Source organism: Solanum pennellii, chromosome 6 (genome assembly GCF_001406875.1).
Source record: "Solanum pennellii chromosome 6, SPENNV200".
NCBI classification, from domain to species: Eukaryota; Viridiplantae; Streptophyta; class Magnoliopsida; order Solanales; family Solanaceae; genus Solanum; species Solanum pennellii.
In genome coordinates, this window is record NC_028642.1 from 60,416,917 (window position 1) to 60,433,752 (window position 16,836).

A 16,836-nucleotide genomic window follows, 5' to 3' on the forward strand; every position below is an offset into this window, starting at 1 on the left:
ATCATGACTTTGAGTCTTTCTTTAGCATGTTAATAGATTTGAGATTACTCGTGTTTTATGTGCTATTAGAGGCTCTTAAAATCGTAATATTCACATGGTTGAAAGGCTATAAATTCTAGTCACAACAAATGATCAAATCATCCCCCTAAACTTGTCTTAAGAACATTAACGAATGTATAAGAAACAAATGCTAAATTAACCCGTAAAAATGATGTGCAAAATTATGGAGTAATGTCCCAGAACCTGGAAATAAGTTCTAGGCGCATTCTGGAAAATTTGAGCAAAAAACGAATTAAAAAAAAATAGGTGAGGTCTTCAGGGATCGAACCCGAGACCTCACCAAAACATGCCTTAATAAAATAAATAGAGGGGAGTGCTGAAGGCGGGGCTCGAACTGGGGACAGGGGGCTGGTGAAATTCGCAAAGAAAAAGAATGGGGCAGGGGGGAGTCGAACTCGCAACCTAGGGGGAGGAGGAGGAGAAAAATCAAGTAAATAAATAAATGGGAGGCGTGGGGTTCGAACCCACGACCTCCCAGAACGCGCGAGAAGGGAGAAAAAAAAATAATTAAATTTTGCGAGGCGTGGGGATCGAACCCACGACCTCAGCGCTGAAGGGAAAGGCGCAAATAATAACGTGAGGCTGTGGGGATTCGATCCCACAACCTCACTGCCATTCCCCTATTTAATAAAAAAAAATAGAGGGGCTGTGGGGGTTCGAACCCACCACCTCACAGCCTCCTCTTCAGCGAAAATGAGAGGAAAAATAAGGGGGCTGTGGGGGTTCGAACCCACAACCTCCCCAATGAGGCGAATTTAATGAATAAATTAAAAAAAAAAAAAAAGAAAAAAAAGGGGATTGAATTAGAATTCTAATTAAAATAGAAAATTAATTCTTTCATGTATTGATGGAAATTTAATTTAGAATTCTAATTAAAATAGAAAATTTATTATTTTATGAAAATGTTGAGATTTAATTTATAGTTATAATGTTAAACCTCCGTATTGATACATAAGTCATACGTGAGTAAAATATTCAAGAATAATGTAATCTACTTTGATCAAAAATCAAGATCTTGGTATATATACATGATACATAAGTCTTGTAATACATAATCTTAGGAAAATAAGAATCACTTAACGAACTATAAATGAAGCCCCATGGCTTGTATGTATAGACACATAAGTTTAACATACGTTCAAAAATAAGTGAACCTAAGATGTACGTAATGAAATGAAGAATGGGGTGACAATCATGATGTGAGGCTAACGTATATGAAGAGAGCAAATCTCAAATGAGCCTAAGTAAATGTTACCAATACGTACTCATCAATGAGAGTGTAAGATAATGAAGAGACCAGTCTCTATAAATACTTTAATGAAAAATATTGAGTTTAAAACACTTAATACTAATAATGAGATGAGAAATCATCTATTGAGCTATGATGCCCTCATACTAGAAGCCAGCTTCCATGATGTATGAGTTGAATGTAATGGAACTTTATACTGAGCACCGATAGGCTAGCTATGAGCGGTGATGCCTTCTTTCGGGAAGGGCGGAGGTTCACGTAACTCTCATGAGATGAGACTGTCCGGCTTGCCGGGTATGGGTCTCCATACATCTCCTAGTCTTTAAACCTATATTGCCACTATAGGGATCTGGCGGGGTTAAATTCCCATATACGCTAGCATGTTATTGAATCGCTTTGGCCGGTGATTCCACCTCTTTTCGGTGTGGGGAAGACACTGGATTTCATGATGCTCACATGATCTATGTCGGTTAAAGTTAAAGTTCCCAATGAATGAATGAGGCCAGCCTCCAATGAATCATATAAAGAAATGAATGATACCGAAGGTGTTAGGATAGGATAATCAAGAGGTGAGCTAGATTCAGGTAATGACATTAGGTCATTCCTGATCATTGCACAGCAAACCCGATGAAAGTCTTAAACTACATCCTAGGTATAGCTGGTGTTCGCACTGGCCTATGAATGAATTGAAATGAAATACGAATGAATGAGTGAAGCAGACTCTGTGTTTGCTAAAGAAGGCTCCCTAGTTGAGGTCCCATATGTTGAGCCCTCATTTTGGAAAGTCTTAAGGTTAAGTCTATGATAATAAGGTCTCATGGTATATGAATGAATAATATGAAAGAAACTATGTGTTATATGTTATGTGATAGGTGAAGATGTTATGTCTTGTGTGCAATACGATGATTATAATGATGCATGTCACTCTCATGGCATAACTTTCCTAATCTCATTTTAGCAAGTCCACTGACTTGACTTCCAAACATCATGTTGTTAGGGAAGAGCTCTTCTTTCTCATGCATGTCCCTGGTGTGTGCTTGCATATACCCATACTTAGTACAAGTGTGTACTAATTCCATACAAACATCTACTTTTAGGTGCAGGCACAGGTGGACGGTAGAGCTACAGGTTCGTTGTTGCAGCTATCCGGACGTCAGCATTCATCCGGAGTTTGGTAGGTCCTCATGCTTTCGAGGATGCTACTATTCTACATTCTAGCGTAGTTTTAGAGTTGAGCTAGTGGAGCATGTTCCACTGGCGTTTCTTTCCTACTTTGATTCAGACTTTGTATTGGGGTTATTTGGACCGATATACAATTAATACTTAATGAATTATTTCTTTCAGTTGCTTATCTCTTAAATTGTTAGATGGTTGATGATGAACGATTACGAAATATTAAGAATGTTAGCAAGTATGATTAAAGAATCAAAAAGTTCAAATTTTCCGCTAAAATTAACATATGTAAAGTAAGAATGACGTAAGTAGGCTTGTTTGCGACCTCTGAGAGGTCAACGACGCCGGTCTCGTCTGGGGTCTAGATTCCGGTCGTGACAAAGTTGGTATCAGAGCAGCTCAATTGGTAAGAGGCGATCTCCTTGGGAGGGATGTAAAGGAGCCATAGGTCACGGGTTCGATTCTCCCTTGAGGCTGCGAGCCAATAAGAGGGGATTAAAAGAGCGAATGACCGCCCATGGCAGAGACAATACCTGAGTATGTGGATCCCGAGGGGGTTGTCACAATTATAGTTCGTACCTATCGTTAATTATTACTATCATCCAACAAATACTAATTATTACTATCAACTACCAATCATTAATCGTGTAAACCACTAGCTATAATCAGGTTACGACAATACTATCCCTAATCAACCATTTTCACTAATATTAACCATCATCAATTGTCATATAATGTTTTAAGATATTCTATTAATATAATATTAGATTAATTTAATATTTTATTAAAATTAAATATATAAAAATAAAACTAAATTTTACACATTGAGATATCAAAAAAACTATAAAATAATTATTTAAATATTAATATAATTTTTTGATATTTGAAAAAAAAAAACAAACAAACTTTTAAATATAATACTCCACACACCTTATTTTTACTCATAAAATAATAATTAATTTTAATAAATAAAAGGGAAACAAATAGAAGTGAAACCAAAACAATGCCCCTAAATATTACAATTACTGTACTAGTGTATATTTGCTTGCGTTGACGTCAATTTCTGGGGTTTGGACCAATCACATTGCGTTATTTTCCAAAACTATCCTACACAATAAAAAGAAGAACCGAACCGAACAATTTTGCAGAGGCAAAGAGTAGATATTTACCCTTCTTCCCCCTTGAGCAATCGTCCGATCACTGAAATCTTCACAAATTCTGATCTATAAACCCAGCACCGCGCCCCTCTCTCTAGCTTTTCGCACGCCATCTTCATCTCCTAGATCTTCAGGTTTAACCTTTCTTCACAAATTCTGATCGATATGAATGATGTTTAATGCTATGCTTATGTGAATGCATTCAATTTTGGAATTTGGTAGATTTCGGAGTTGGAATTTCTTATGCGGATCTAATTGTTATTTAATCGAATTGGGTTTTCTGTTTCAGATCGAAGTCATTGAAACCCCCGGTTTCGCGAAAAGCACGGTTTTTTTCACTTGGTTTCGGTGTGCAGGCGAATTCATTCAGAGTTTAATTTAAAGACGACGCCGTTTCGGTGCTGCCGGCGTCGACGTCCTTCAATTCAATTAACATCTTTTTAGCTGGTTAGTTTTTCCTTTTTTTTTTTATACGGCTCTATTTATCTGTTCCATTTTGTGGATGTGATTTGATGATTCTGATATATTTCATTGAGTTAGAATCTGTTTAGATGAGAAATTTGGTAACAATCAATGGCAGCTTCAGGGCCAAACTAGTTTAGTTTGTATGAACCCTTTCAACTTTTACTTTCACCATAAATCATAGCCAGGTGGATCCTTTTTATTTAATATGATGTTCAATGAAGCATCTTGGATGGAGCATTTAGTAATAATCAATGTCAGCTCCAGGGTTCAATTAGTTTAGTTTATATGAACCCTTTCAACTTTTACTTTCACCATAAATCATAGGCAGGTTGATCGTTTTATTGATGTAATGTTCAATACATATTGGATGGAGGAGACTTCATCGTATTATATACAATTGGAAATGCAACAGTATGAGATTAAGAACAAGGATATCAAACAATGGAAGATTTCAAGGGGAGGAAAATACTATATGTCAAGCTGAGTTTATCAGTACCATTACAAGAGAACTTCAGAAAAAAAATATATCATGTTATAAAAATTCAAAGAAAGAAGGGTCGATAATTTAGTGAGCAATTTAGGCATTGTGTCTCTAGAATTATTAATTAGTTAGAATAACATCTCAGAGTTGAAGGAGAAGAAGCACATTCATAATATGAAGTTAGATGAAAATTTCATTTTTAATAAGTTTGAGGGTGAAAAAGATTTATACTTTGTTATGTAATCTCACTGTGGCAACTTTAGATCTGGGAAAGATTTTTGTTTTGTCCACAATGAAACCTAGAAAATGTCCTCCACTAAAGCATGACTTTCTTAAAGAAATAATGGGAGTCTAGTTGGTAAAAATATGGTGCAGAGTAAATTGTACCATCACTAAAGCATGACTTTCTGTATGTATTTATATATATAGTTCTTCAAAATCGGAAGACAGGATAGTGAATTTGACTCTTCTTGTACGTTTTTCTCTACTTTGATTTGCATTTATGGAGGAATAATTGTCTTCTACCATTTCAGTGGAATAAATGCACAGTTGATCTCTCTCCAGCCTTAGAATAAATTAGTTTTCTTCTTTTCCGAGTGATTTTCTCTAAATCTATTACAATGCAATTGGCTTCTCCAATGACCAAGCTCAACAAAGTATGTGCCTTAGATCTTCCTTAAATGATACCGGATGCTAGTTTGGGTTCTTCTTCTCTCAATGGCCTTTTGCTGTTCTCTTCCCATGTAGTTTGTGTCTAATATTTGAAGAGGGTATTTATGTCGATGCATATCATATCTGTTTAGCTAGTTTGCATTTTCTTGTGCTTTAGCTCTCTGTACATCCTGTTTAAAATAACTGAAAAGGCTGAATTAATTCTCAAATTATCCTCACTCTTTAGCCAAACACATTTGTAATTTTGTATCCTGTTAGTTAGGACTCATTTATATCGCCGAAGAAATTCTGTTCTTGCCAAAGAGACTCAGTTTTCTCTATGCTGAGTTAGCCCCCCTCTCTGTAACCTCTCAGGAAGAACCGTGTCCTGTCCATCTTCTTTGCTTCCAGATCTAGGAGATATAGGAATCCTCTGCCTTCACTTCTTCTCTTTAAATCTGTCAGCTCTATTTTTGTTTCATGAGATGTTCGAATTCTCTTTGCTAATTTCTGTTTTTTTGGAGCTGGTGGTGTTTGATCTTGCGGCTTTGTGGATTGGACCTTTCCTCTGATGATATTTCTGGGTGTCGGTGTGTTTTTGTCCGTCTTCCAGCTCCTTTGGGTCACGTGTGCTGAAATGAAGTAGGAAGGGTGGGTGGGAATTAATATCTATGTTTCTTTTGATTGTTTAATCAGCATATGACGTATGATGTGGTTACTTTTCTTTTGTGGTTGATGTTATGGACTTGTTTTCCTTTGAATCAATACGGCTTTAAACATGTGTTTTTTTTTTGCTTGCTGAGTGTTTGATTTAGTAAAGATTGCTGTTCTTATATTTCTTTTGTCTATTGCTTTTATTTATTTATTTGACATTTTTTTCTTGCTTCTGTTCTAGAGTTTTGGGGAAATTTGGAAATAATCAATGGCAGCTCCAGGAGGACCTAGACCAAGGAATGCACCACCACCCAATTATAACCCTAATGCACTTGCTGATGGCATGCAAAATCTACAAGTAAATAGGCCCAATCAGCCACCTAGTGCTCCTAGGCCTAATACCCCATTTGGGCAGCAGCCTCCTTTTTCTGGTGGACCTCCTGTTAGTCGCCCAGGACCTCCACCACCTGGTGTGTTCCAGAGAGGTCCTGCACCTCCTAGTGGTCCTCCACACACCGGATTGCCTCCTCCTGTGGCTCAGTCTGTTCCTCCCTTTGCATCTCGGCCACCTCCTCCTGGTGTGATGCCTCCTTCTATGAGTGGTGCACCCCCGCCACCTGGTTCTTTGCCTTCTGCATTGGGTCCTCGTCCAGGGCCTCCGGGTCCTTTTGCTTCTTCGCCGTTGACTACAGGTCCTGCTGTGCCGCCACCATCAAGTATTTCTAGCTCCATTAGTAATGGGCCACCAGCGGGTGGACCAGGAATGATGCAGGGCGGAGGACGTTTTCCTCCTCCAAGCAATACAATGAGGCCACCATTTGGAGCTCCTCCACCAGCTATGGTTTCACCTGGTGCTTCTTCTCAGCCTTCAGGCATGCGGTCACCCTTTGGAAGTTCGTCATCTGTCAGTGCAACACCAGTTACAGCACAACCACCACCACCATTTTCCGGATCATTTCAGAATATGCCACCTCCTTCAGGTTCCTCCCCATTTGCAGCACCTGTTCAAGCCATGCCTCCACCCATGGGTGCTCCTTATGGAACACAGTCGTGGCAACCCCATCAGGTGATCTTTATATCCCTATCTTACTGTACTTGTTTAGAAGGTGAAATCTATATATCTTCCCAAAATTTTTTTTGACTGTCATGTGCATATGCTATTGAAGGAAAAAAAGTATAGAATTTATTTCAGATCCCCGGTGTTAATAGTTTTCCCTCAACTCATTAGCGAAGCATAATTTATTTTGTGTAATTTTTGGAGCTGAGATATATATTTAGTTCTTGTCTGTGATAGACTACAAAAGAAGTCATAGGATATAACAAAAGGCAGCCTGGTGCAATAAAAGAATTTATAGGATATATATTTTTAATTTGCACGAACAACTTTTGGATCAACAAGCCACACAAGATGTGTTTCTTATCAAATTCTACATATTTATTATTTTTAATAACCATCAAGAAATGTTGGCCTGTTGGGTTCTGGCATCAAGGAACCAAAAGGGTTCAAGGGGCCTAGAGTTGAAGAGATGCTTCATGACTTTAGGATAGAAATACCAATAATAGTCAGAAACCGTTTACTGTTTGGTGCGGTTGATGAGTAGCTTGAGAATGATATCAAGACTGTCAATTGCCATTTGGTATTATCAGGAAGTATGTTGTGGAAGGTGTAGTATCTCAAATGAAGAAAAAGTTACACTGTGAAGGGCTGTCATGAGTTAAAATTTAGACAACGGTGAAATAATTTTCTCCGTCCAACTTGGTACAAGCCTTCTTTTTTTTTCTTCCTATTTTGATAGTTTAATTCATTGCATCTCTAGTGTATTACTCCCCATAATTATCAATGATGTCATATTTTATTCATTCAAAGTTAAATAGAGAAGATTTTTTATGAATTTTTGATGAAATGTACTGCTTTTTCAAATAATTATTTATTTTAGTTTATGCGCATTATAAAATTGTCTTTTCTTCAACATAAATCTGAATTTTGATTCTCATTAACAAAGTTACCCACATGACTTTGAATATGTTGTTTGGAATTCTTTCACCATTCGAAGTTATTAAATATGATATTATATTACTCCGTAAATAAAACTTGTTTTTATTTATACATTTATATATTTTGCTAGGTCTTTTCCATGCTCGAAAGTAATGAAAAAGATAATTTTCAGTATCATTTAATTACTCTATCTAAATTAATTCAAACTATAAGTAGAGAAATCCTTTTATAAGTTTGTTGTATCTGCCACTTATTTTGAATAATAATTGTTATATTATATCTCAACTGTATAAGTACTTGTAAACGAAAATCTTAAGTACTGGTTTCGTTAAGCATGGAAAATTTGAACATTATCAAAGTATATTACATCACCTTTGCAGTTTTGCTGGACCATCTGAAAACGATAACTATCTTTCTCAATTGAAGCGACAACAACCTTCGTATCTCAATGATCTTGCATAAAAATTATATTTAATTCAAAAGGACCCCTAAAGTACATGGCACATTTCCAATGTAGTGTTTTTTTCTTCTTTTTTCCTATTGAAATCTACAATTATGTGGATCACATGTTGGATCAAGTAGATTGTTTTCAGTATGCTTTTACTGTATTTCCACTTTCATGTGAAGTGCATATTCTGAGTTTACTCATTTACAGGGGGCTCCACCTTCTGCTATCCCTGGTTCGATGCAACCACCAAGTATGTATGGAATGCCACCTCCTCTTCCAAATCAGGCAGTGGCTTCGATAACTCCTTCTATTGGCCATACCAGCCCGTCAAAAGTTGATCCCAATCAAATCCCGCGTCCTATTCCAAATACTTCTGTAGTTCTGCATGAAACCCGACAAGGCAACCAAGCCAATCCCCCTCCGGTAAATCATCATTTTATTTAGGAATATTTGGGTCTAATATCTTGCTTGGTTGTATTGGACTGTTGCATATGCAACTTAACTATCTTTTTTTCAAATAATTATGCTCGCCTCCTAAAGGTTCATAGCAAACTAACTTGTTCGTTCTTACTGCTGTTTCCTGTTTTTCTTTTTTGTCCACTTGAAGCCTGCCACAAGTGACTATATTGTTAGTGATACTGGAAATTGTAGCCCACGGTACATGAGGTGTACTATCAATCAGGTACTAAACTTCTTTGCATTGTTTTTTGTCTCTGTGCTATTCTTCCCTCTATGGTTTCTACATTATACCCTTTATCTTTCTATGGAATGAAAAGCTTATTAACCTTATTTTTCTTTCGATTAATGCACTAATTGTTGATGATGTGGTCCTTGTTGTTTGTATAACAGATACCATGTACTGTTGACCTTTTGACAACCTCCGCAATGCAATTGGATTTATTGGTGCAGCCCTTGGCTCTTCCTCATCCATCTGAAGAGCCCCTCCAGGTAATGCATTTTTTTTCATTTATGTTCTTATTTTAATAGCCTTTTTGTACCCTTATGTTTCATTAAATGTGAACCTGTCTGTGTGGCACAGAGTTCAAGTGGAGAGAAAGAGACATTTAGAACTTTTGGCCTTAAATATGCCGTGATATTATGTAGCTATAAAAAATCATGTCATTAAGGGTGAGATAAGAAGTTTAAAGTGAAATTGTTTCTAAATGTAGAGTAACGTCATTCTTTTTCGAACATGCTAAAAATGAAAGAATTGAACCTTCAATGACGGGAACAGACGGAGTTATAGTGTTTGCATACAATATTAGGTATACCTTGATGAAAGATGATGTAAGGTATATTTTTATCCAAAGGGTATGATGATATAACAATTTGGAAGGAAGGATAGCAAGACCTCTTTTGAGAAGGGAAAAAAACAAGATCTTTTGAGCACAAAAAAGATTAAAACTCAAGCACGGGTTTTGAGTCAAAGCTATTGGGTTCTGTTAAACCCGAAACTTTTATGCATGGCTATGGTCCATGTCCATTGTCTTTTCAAGTCTTTTTCAACCCTTGATAGCTAGAGCTTTTCCACCTTTGCACCTTCATCCATGTTGCAGGCCCAAGTAATTCAATGCCAGCTTAGCTACTTACTGCCACATAGCCGCTAATCTTGAATTTTATGTACCTCTCCAACTGAATTATTCTGGACTTCCTATTTTTTCTAATTAAGAAGGTAAGTAAGCTTCATATTAAAAGAAACAGGCAGCCTAGCAATGAATACGTGTTAATTGCTAAAGCTGTGCACAGGCTAGGTCGCTAGGATTTCCATTTCTTTCACTACAAAATCAATATTTCGGACTAATTTTGAGCCCAAACTAGGATGTAGCCTCAAATCGAACCAAAGCTAGAACTTCCCTCTTATATGATTGACAGAAAATCAATCTATCATGTGCAAACAAATGATATATTGATTTGTATAAGTGATTATTGCAATATGTTTGTTGAGATTTTGTTGAAGCACTACTGTGTGATGTATTTTATGATGTACAATTGATTGCAGTGACCCTTGGAGGTCAGACCGCTTTTTCATATTGTTTGGTAAAAGGAACAATCGTGATCCCTAGAGTTGAAATAATTTCAACTAGTTATCATGGATCCTACGTTTATGCGTGTTATACATCTGTTATCATCTCTACTTACTCTACATTCTGAGCATACAGGGGCACTACAATGATGCAAATTGGTTTAGTAGTTCTTTTACCTTCGTGTTGTTGTCCTTGATAGGTGGTTGATTTTGGAGAAAGTGGTCCTGTTCGGTGCTCCCGTTGCAAAGGCTATATAAATCCTTTCGTGAAGTTCATTGATCAGGGAAGACGATTCATCTGTAACTTGTGTGGTAAGAATGAAGTTCATTTATTCCCACTGAAGTTATGTGATATTTGGAGTCTAGAGCGGCTCTAGATATTATTTTACAGACTCAAGATTGAAATGCAATATGATAAGGTTGTCTGATGTTTTGTGAAAAAACTAAAGGTTCCGAAACAGAAGTATCAAATTTTACATTGCTAATGATATTTTTCTTCTCCAACTACTCTAACAAAAAACACACACATTCTCAGATGTCTAATATACATTTATACCGGTCAACTGAGGACGTCCAATGCTGCATTTTGAATGAAAATTTGCTGTTATGTAGTTTTATCTCATGTTTCTTGCCATCCTTTTTGCAGGACATACTGATGAAACTCCACGTGACTATCAGTGCAACTTAGGTCCAGATGGCAGGCGTAGGGATGCTGATGAAAGGCCTGAACTATGCCGAGGAACCGTTGAGTTTGTCGCTACCAAGGAGTATATGGTTGGTACCTTTTGGATACATTGGTTCAGGGATGTGATTACATCATTATAGGAGTAATGCCATATTAAGTAGACATTCCGTGCTCTGAACTTTCAGTTTAGCTAGCTTTGGGCTTTCAAATTTACCATCTGAATTTGTTTGGGTATTTGGGGAAGCTAACCAGAATAGAGTGGAACAAAAAAAAATTTATATTGCAATATCAAATAATTTGTAGATGCACTCCTTTCTTTGGTGTAGGGAATCCCTTAATTTGATTTTGTAACTTTTGGATTTTGCTGTAATAACTTGATATTTGTGTCGTAATTCAGGTGCGAGATCCGATGCCTGCTGTGTATTTCTTCCTGATAGACGTTTCCATGAATGCTATACAGACTGGTGCAACTGCAGCTGCTTGCAGTGCAATCAGCCAAGTTATTTCTGATCTCCCTGTAAGTCCTATAGTTTGTTTATGATGATGCAACATGCATTTTTGTACCTTCAGATTAGAGAGAAAAGTATTTGGCTCGTCTTCTCGTGTGGAATCATCATAAATTAATTACATTCTCCTACTAAATCTGTGAGATTAACTAGAACATCTGATGTAGGAAAGCAATTACCCATGTAATTTGTCCTTTGAGATGATGAGAAAGGTTATTGAGGCATCTGAATTGTGGAAAACCTAGTTTGTCTCCATTCAGAATAGTGCAGTGTTGCACTAATGTTGCTTGGTCACTTTGGTTTATCCAAGAGTTCATTGATTTAGTGGCTGTTGGCCCCAGGGGGTGGGTGGTTGGGGGATGGATTAGGCAAAAAAGATGAAGAGATTATGATAACCTGCCAATTTGTATGAGTTCGTTGACAGCGTAAGGGTGATCCATCTCGATGACGAATTCCATGATACCAATAAATCGAAATTAATCGTTCAATGTCTGCTCGTTCTCCCCTCTTCAATTCCCAATGAACAGCATGATCTTGACCTATCATTTGTTCAATTTGGCCGATTTGATACTTAGTTAATTCTGACACCTAGTCGATAACGAACCTGAATGGCTTTGGTTGAGGCAACTCTTACTTGTTCACCACCAGCTAATCTAGCTCCTGAAATATATAGCATTTTAATCCTTCCTTTTGCTAGTCTTCTCGGCTGGAATCATAAAAAGGTTGTCTCCTCTTTCATGATCCTTTCTATAGGTAGAATTACTGTGAGCGGTATAAACTTCGACCCTTATTTTTTTCTTCATATTGTAAAGGGGAGCATTCTCCTTAAAACGATAGCTTGTAATAATTCCAGAAGGTAATAGGAAAATGAAGGATGTGACAAGAATTTAGGTGAACCCTTGAATGTCTTGAAATGAGGGGTTCTTTTTTCGGCATCTGGTGTTATTCTAGTTGCATGAACCATAGATTGATCTAGTAAGCAAATCAATCTATGATCTAATGGAACTCGTGAGAGATGGGATCATTCAAGTGGTTAGAATGATGCGTTCACTAGGAGGCATAGATTAGGGAACAGATACTATTTGTGATACAGTTCAACTAAGAATTAAGATGCATTTCTATTCAATTTTGATGCACAATAGGAATTATTTAGAGTTTATGAGCTGTCTTTGACATTGAAAACTTAATTATTGCAGGACGGTCCTCGGACATTGGTCGGAGTTGCTACATTTGACTCAACTATCCACTTCTACAATCTCAAGCGTGCATTGCAGCAGGTTTAACACATTCAAAGATGCTTTGATTCAGTGTTGTACCTTAATTAATTATCTTTACTTTTTTCTCTTTGTTGAGCTAATGATGAACTGACAATTACTTTTAAGGGAAAAGGCAGTACTACTAGAATGATTATTGCTGGATTTCAGAAATGTGTTGCCTAGATGATTGTAAATGCATTTCTTAAAGAATTTCTATAAGTGAATATAATAAAAATCTTTAACTAACTGAATGTTGTTCGGACTCTTAAAAAATGTCAATGGGTGCGTCTAGGATCCTCCAAAAATAGCGCATTTTTGGAAGGTCCGACAACATTTTTGGAGAGTCTTGAACAATATAGATGATGCAAACGGAGTTAGTAGTACTTAATAAACAAAGTGTTTTTCATCTAAAACAAAGAAATTATTCTTGTTTCCTTTTTCATTTGTCTTGACTTGTCTGTGATTTAAGTCATGGTTTGCAGGAAGAAAGTTTTAGCCTTCAAAAATCGTACTTTGTAGTTTCAACTTCTCTGTCTAAATTTGCTGCTCATTCCCTTGCTGCATAATTGCTCCATTTTGCTTAATTATGCAGTTCTTTCATTCTTCTTCTATGGTATAGTTGGATTATATTTTACTTGTTCAGTGTTTCTCTGATTTCACTTGCTCATTTTTCTTTAATATGGATGCTTAAATGGGATTAGGGTTGTGGCAAACGATTTATGTTGATGAAGTGCTTGTTTTCTGATAAGTTGATTCTGGATCTACCTATGCAGCCATTGATGCTTATAGTCCCTGATGTCCAAGATGTTTACACCCCCCTACAGACTGATGTTATCGTGCAGCTCTCGGAGGTTAGTTCTGCAAGATGTTGACCATTTTTTATCATGTTCCCCTTATTAAAAGCAGAATGAGTAGGATCATCAGTGAGTCCTATGAGTGGTTACTTGTTTGTGTTTTCAGTGCCGTCAACACCTAGAGCTTCTTCTAGAAAGCATCCCAACAATGTTCCAGAACAACAGGATTGCTGATTCAGCTCTTGGAGCTGCAGTCAAGGTATCAGTGCTTTACATAAAGTTAGTTTCCCAAGTTTTTTTCAGTTAGCTTTCCAAGTTGTTATTTCGGTTATAAATACACTTGTTTTGTATTGCTTTGTTAAAAATAGAGTAAGTATTTTCTGCATTCCTTCTAGAACGTGAGTAATTAGGTCAACACAGTTGCCTGAGGCTTTGCCATTCTGAGAAAAAGATTGGAATTATTTAGTGTTATGTCTCTACAGGCAGATGCAGGGGCAGACCCAACCTTACAGTAACAAATTCATCTAAACCCGATAGTTTTGACTCGAAGCATAAATTTATGTGTAAAAATTGACTAAGATTGCAGTAAACGGTAGATATAAAGCCATAACTTCAAAAATATTGATGCACCCAAGGGAATGACCTAGTGGTCAATGAAGTGGCTTGGGAACCATGAGTTCTAGCCTTGTTGAACTGAGTTACCTGATGCATGTTGTTGCTGGTGGGAGGTGACATCTGACAGGTTTCCCATGAAATTAGTCGAGGTGTGAGTAAGTTGACACAGACACCATGGTCATCAAAAAAGAAACTTTGAAAATATTAATGAGCTCAATGCTAGGAACTTAAAGATTGAACCCATAGAATTTAAATCAGGAATTCGCCTCCATGCAGGTGAGTGATTGCAAGTCTAACTTTAACAGTCTATGATGGATTATCATATTGATTGACTCTTACTTCAAGTTTTGTTACTTCAGGCTGCTTTCTTGGCAATGAAAAGCACTGGAGGCAAACTTCTTGTGTTTCAATCAGGTAAGGTGCTAAGTGCTGGAGCTTTAAGTATCATGTACAAGTTCAAGCTTGTGCATCTAAAATCAACTGTATCTTGTCTGTATGCTTGCATTAAAACATCTTTTATCTTTGATCCCTCACTTTCAATGACAATGTACTGCTGATTGATTGACTGTGTTTGCTTTTATTCATTTATGCTTAACTTTTGTTTCCGATGCGATATGCCTAAATAGGATGGTACATAATAGGATTGGTTTCTATGGCACTGTCTGGTTCTTTAAAAGTTGAAGCATTTCTAGGATAGCTATGTTTATATTATTATATTTTCAGTAAATTCCTGTTATGAAACTTCCCATCAAGTATCTGGACCAAATACTTTGTAATAGAGAAGCATGCCTTAAGAAATTGCCTTATAATTCCTCTTTTCTTCTTCACCTGGTGCATCAACAAGTTCATAGGTCTTGTGATATACTTCCTGTAAATGATCTGTTGCATGAGCTGTGCAATCTTGAGACCTTGACTACACAAGTTGTGATACGATTCTAAGTGTTGGCTATACTTGCTATGTTTTATAGTCCTGCCATCTACTGGTATTGGGGCCCTTTCTGCAAGAGAGGCTGAAGGAAGAACCAATGTATCAGCTGCAGAAAAGGTAAAATTATTGAGCCAGTTTTTAGTTCAGAATATATCTGTCTCACTTTTAGATTGTTTGTACCCAGTGTTTCCTAGTTTTTGTTCCATCATTTCATATTTTTGATGTCACAAAACACAGTCCATTTATTATGTGGGATCTGTCTGTAAAATTTCCCATATTAACTGTTGAATATATAGAAGCTTTTAATATTGTTGTTAACATGATTAAGTCAGAGAGCTGTTGTCTCTTAATTGCCAACCTCTTATGGAAGATACAATCGGAAACTAAATAGTCTTTTCAATTTATTGACATCAAAATATCTACTTAATTTCACTTCTAGAGTATGTACAATAATGTATGGGCAGAAATAGTGTTTCAATAACTTGAAAGTTCTTTGAGCTGCTAGTCAATTATTTGAGTCATCGCCTCTGAGAAATGGATGGCAGTTTGCTCAATCATTTCTTGAAATTTTTGGTCTTTATTCCACTATTGAATCATCTTAAATCAGAGAGCGTTGGAATCAATTTTTTTTTTTAGGTAAATGAGAGTGCTTTTTGTGGCTATCAATTTTCTTCTTAAATCTTGGTTTAGGTGTATTCCTACTAAGCTTTCACCAGAGGTGTGCCCATCATCTTTCTTGTCGTTGATCAGTTTACTTAGAATAGATGACGTTTGTATGCCAGTGGTGTTAGTCTGGACTCTGAGTTATGTAATGTGCATGTCCAGCACCAATGTGGCGATGAATAAAAAATTTATTGCTTATACCGAAAAAAAGAAACCATGTCATTGCTTTTTCCAAAGAGTTGTATGTTTTCCAATTTCAGGAGGCCAACAAGTTGCTCCAGCCGGCTGACAAAACTCTGAAGACAATGGCTATCGAGTTTGCGGAGTATCAGGTGAGTTTATCTGAAAAGCCTGTGGATGTATGATTTATTTAAGGACAAACAGGATGTTAAGAACCTGTTTTGGTCTTCTTATATTTATAATTGTTAACTTCAATTGATTAGATCTCAACTGCTTCAGGTCTGTGTTGACGTGTTTCTCACAACACAATCTTATGTAGACATTGCCTCCATCTCGGTCATTCCTAGGACGACTGGTGGGCAGGTAACTGTGACGCTTGCTACTATTTTAGCTTGTCTTCTCCCCTAGGGCCTCGGTTATGATGCACTAACTGTTCATGGAATTTATGAACAATCTTATTATGCAGCTTACTGTACATGTTCCCTCTTGATATTTTTACATCTAGGCTTGAGTCTTAAAGATGTTTTTGCTTCTGTCAGGTGTACTACTATTTCCCTTTCTCTGCTCTTGCTGATACTGCCAAGCTATACAATGATCTTCGATGGAATATCACTAGGCCCCAAGGGTTTGAGGCAGTAATGCGTGTAAGATGTAGTCAGGTATGCTCCCCAATTTTCGGGTCTTCCTGCTCTTTTCTTATAGGTATCATACCGGAAAGTTGAAGAACACTCATGCTGACCGTGTTCCATTTGCAGGGCCTTCAAGTTCAAGAGTATTCTGGAAATTACTGTAAAAGAATTCCTACAGATGTTGATCTACCTGCGGTTCGTCCCCTCTTCCCCCCCCCCCCCC

At 37.0% G+C, this 16,836-nt stretch overlaps 1 protein-coding gene across 3 annotated transcripts in view; it reads left to right on the forward strand.

Annotated features, from left to right (window-relative positions):
* Positions 1 to 3,600: 3,600 nt before the first annotated feature.
* LOC107023170 (protein transport protein Sec24-like CEF) overlaps positions 3,601 to 16,836 on the forward strand; it is a 17,711-nt gene continuing 4,475 nt past the window's right edge. For 2 of the 3 annotated variants that reach the window (XM_015223762.2, XM_027917530.1), the window contains exons 1-18: positions 3,601 to 3,773; positions 3,929 to 4,086; positions 6,132 to 6,956; positions 8,542 to 8,757; positions 8,942 to 9,016; positions 9,184 to 9,282; positions 10,558 to 10,669; positions 11,004 to 11,131; positions 11,440 to 11,559; positions 12,745 to 12,825; positions 13,578 to 13,655; positions 13,765 to 13,857; positions 14,573 to 14,627; positions 15,182 to 15,258; positions 16,065 to 16,136; positions 16,264 to 16,347; positions 16,524 to 16,643; positions 16,740 to 16,808. In XM_015223762.2, coding sequence (XP_015079248.1) covers positions 6,159 to 6,956; positions 8,542 to 8,757; positions 8,942 to 9,016; positions 9,184 to 9,282; positions 10,558 to 10,669; positions 11,004 to 11,131; positions 11,440 to 11,559; positions 12,745 to 12,825; positions 13,578 to 13,655; positions 13,765 to 13,857; positions 14,573 to 14,627; positions 15,182 to 15,258; positions 16,065 to 16,136; positions 16,264 to 16,347; positions 16,524 to 16,643; positions 16,740 to 16,808 — 2,277 coding nt within the window. In that variant the 5' untranslated portion in view covers positions 3,601 to 3,773; positions 3,929 to 4,086; positions 6,132 to 6,158. Of the gene's footprint in view, positions 3,774 to 3,928; positions 4,087 to 5,868; positions 5,888 to 6,131; positions 6,957 to 8,541; positions 8,758 to 8,941; positions 9,017 to 9,183; positions 9,283 to 10,557; positions 10,670 to 11,003; positions 11,132 to 11,439; positions 11,560 to 12,744; positions 12,826 to 13,577; positions 13,656 to 13,764; positions 13,858 to 14,572; positions 14,628 to 15,181; positions 15,259 to 16,064; positions 16,137 to 16,263; positions 16,348 to 16,523; positions 16,644 to 16,739; positions 16,809 to 16,836 lie in introns of those variants that run through there. The other variant, XM_027917531.1, reaches the window with a different exon arrangement.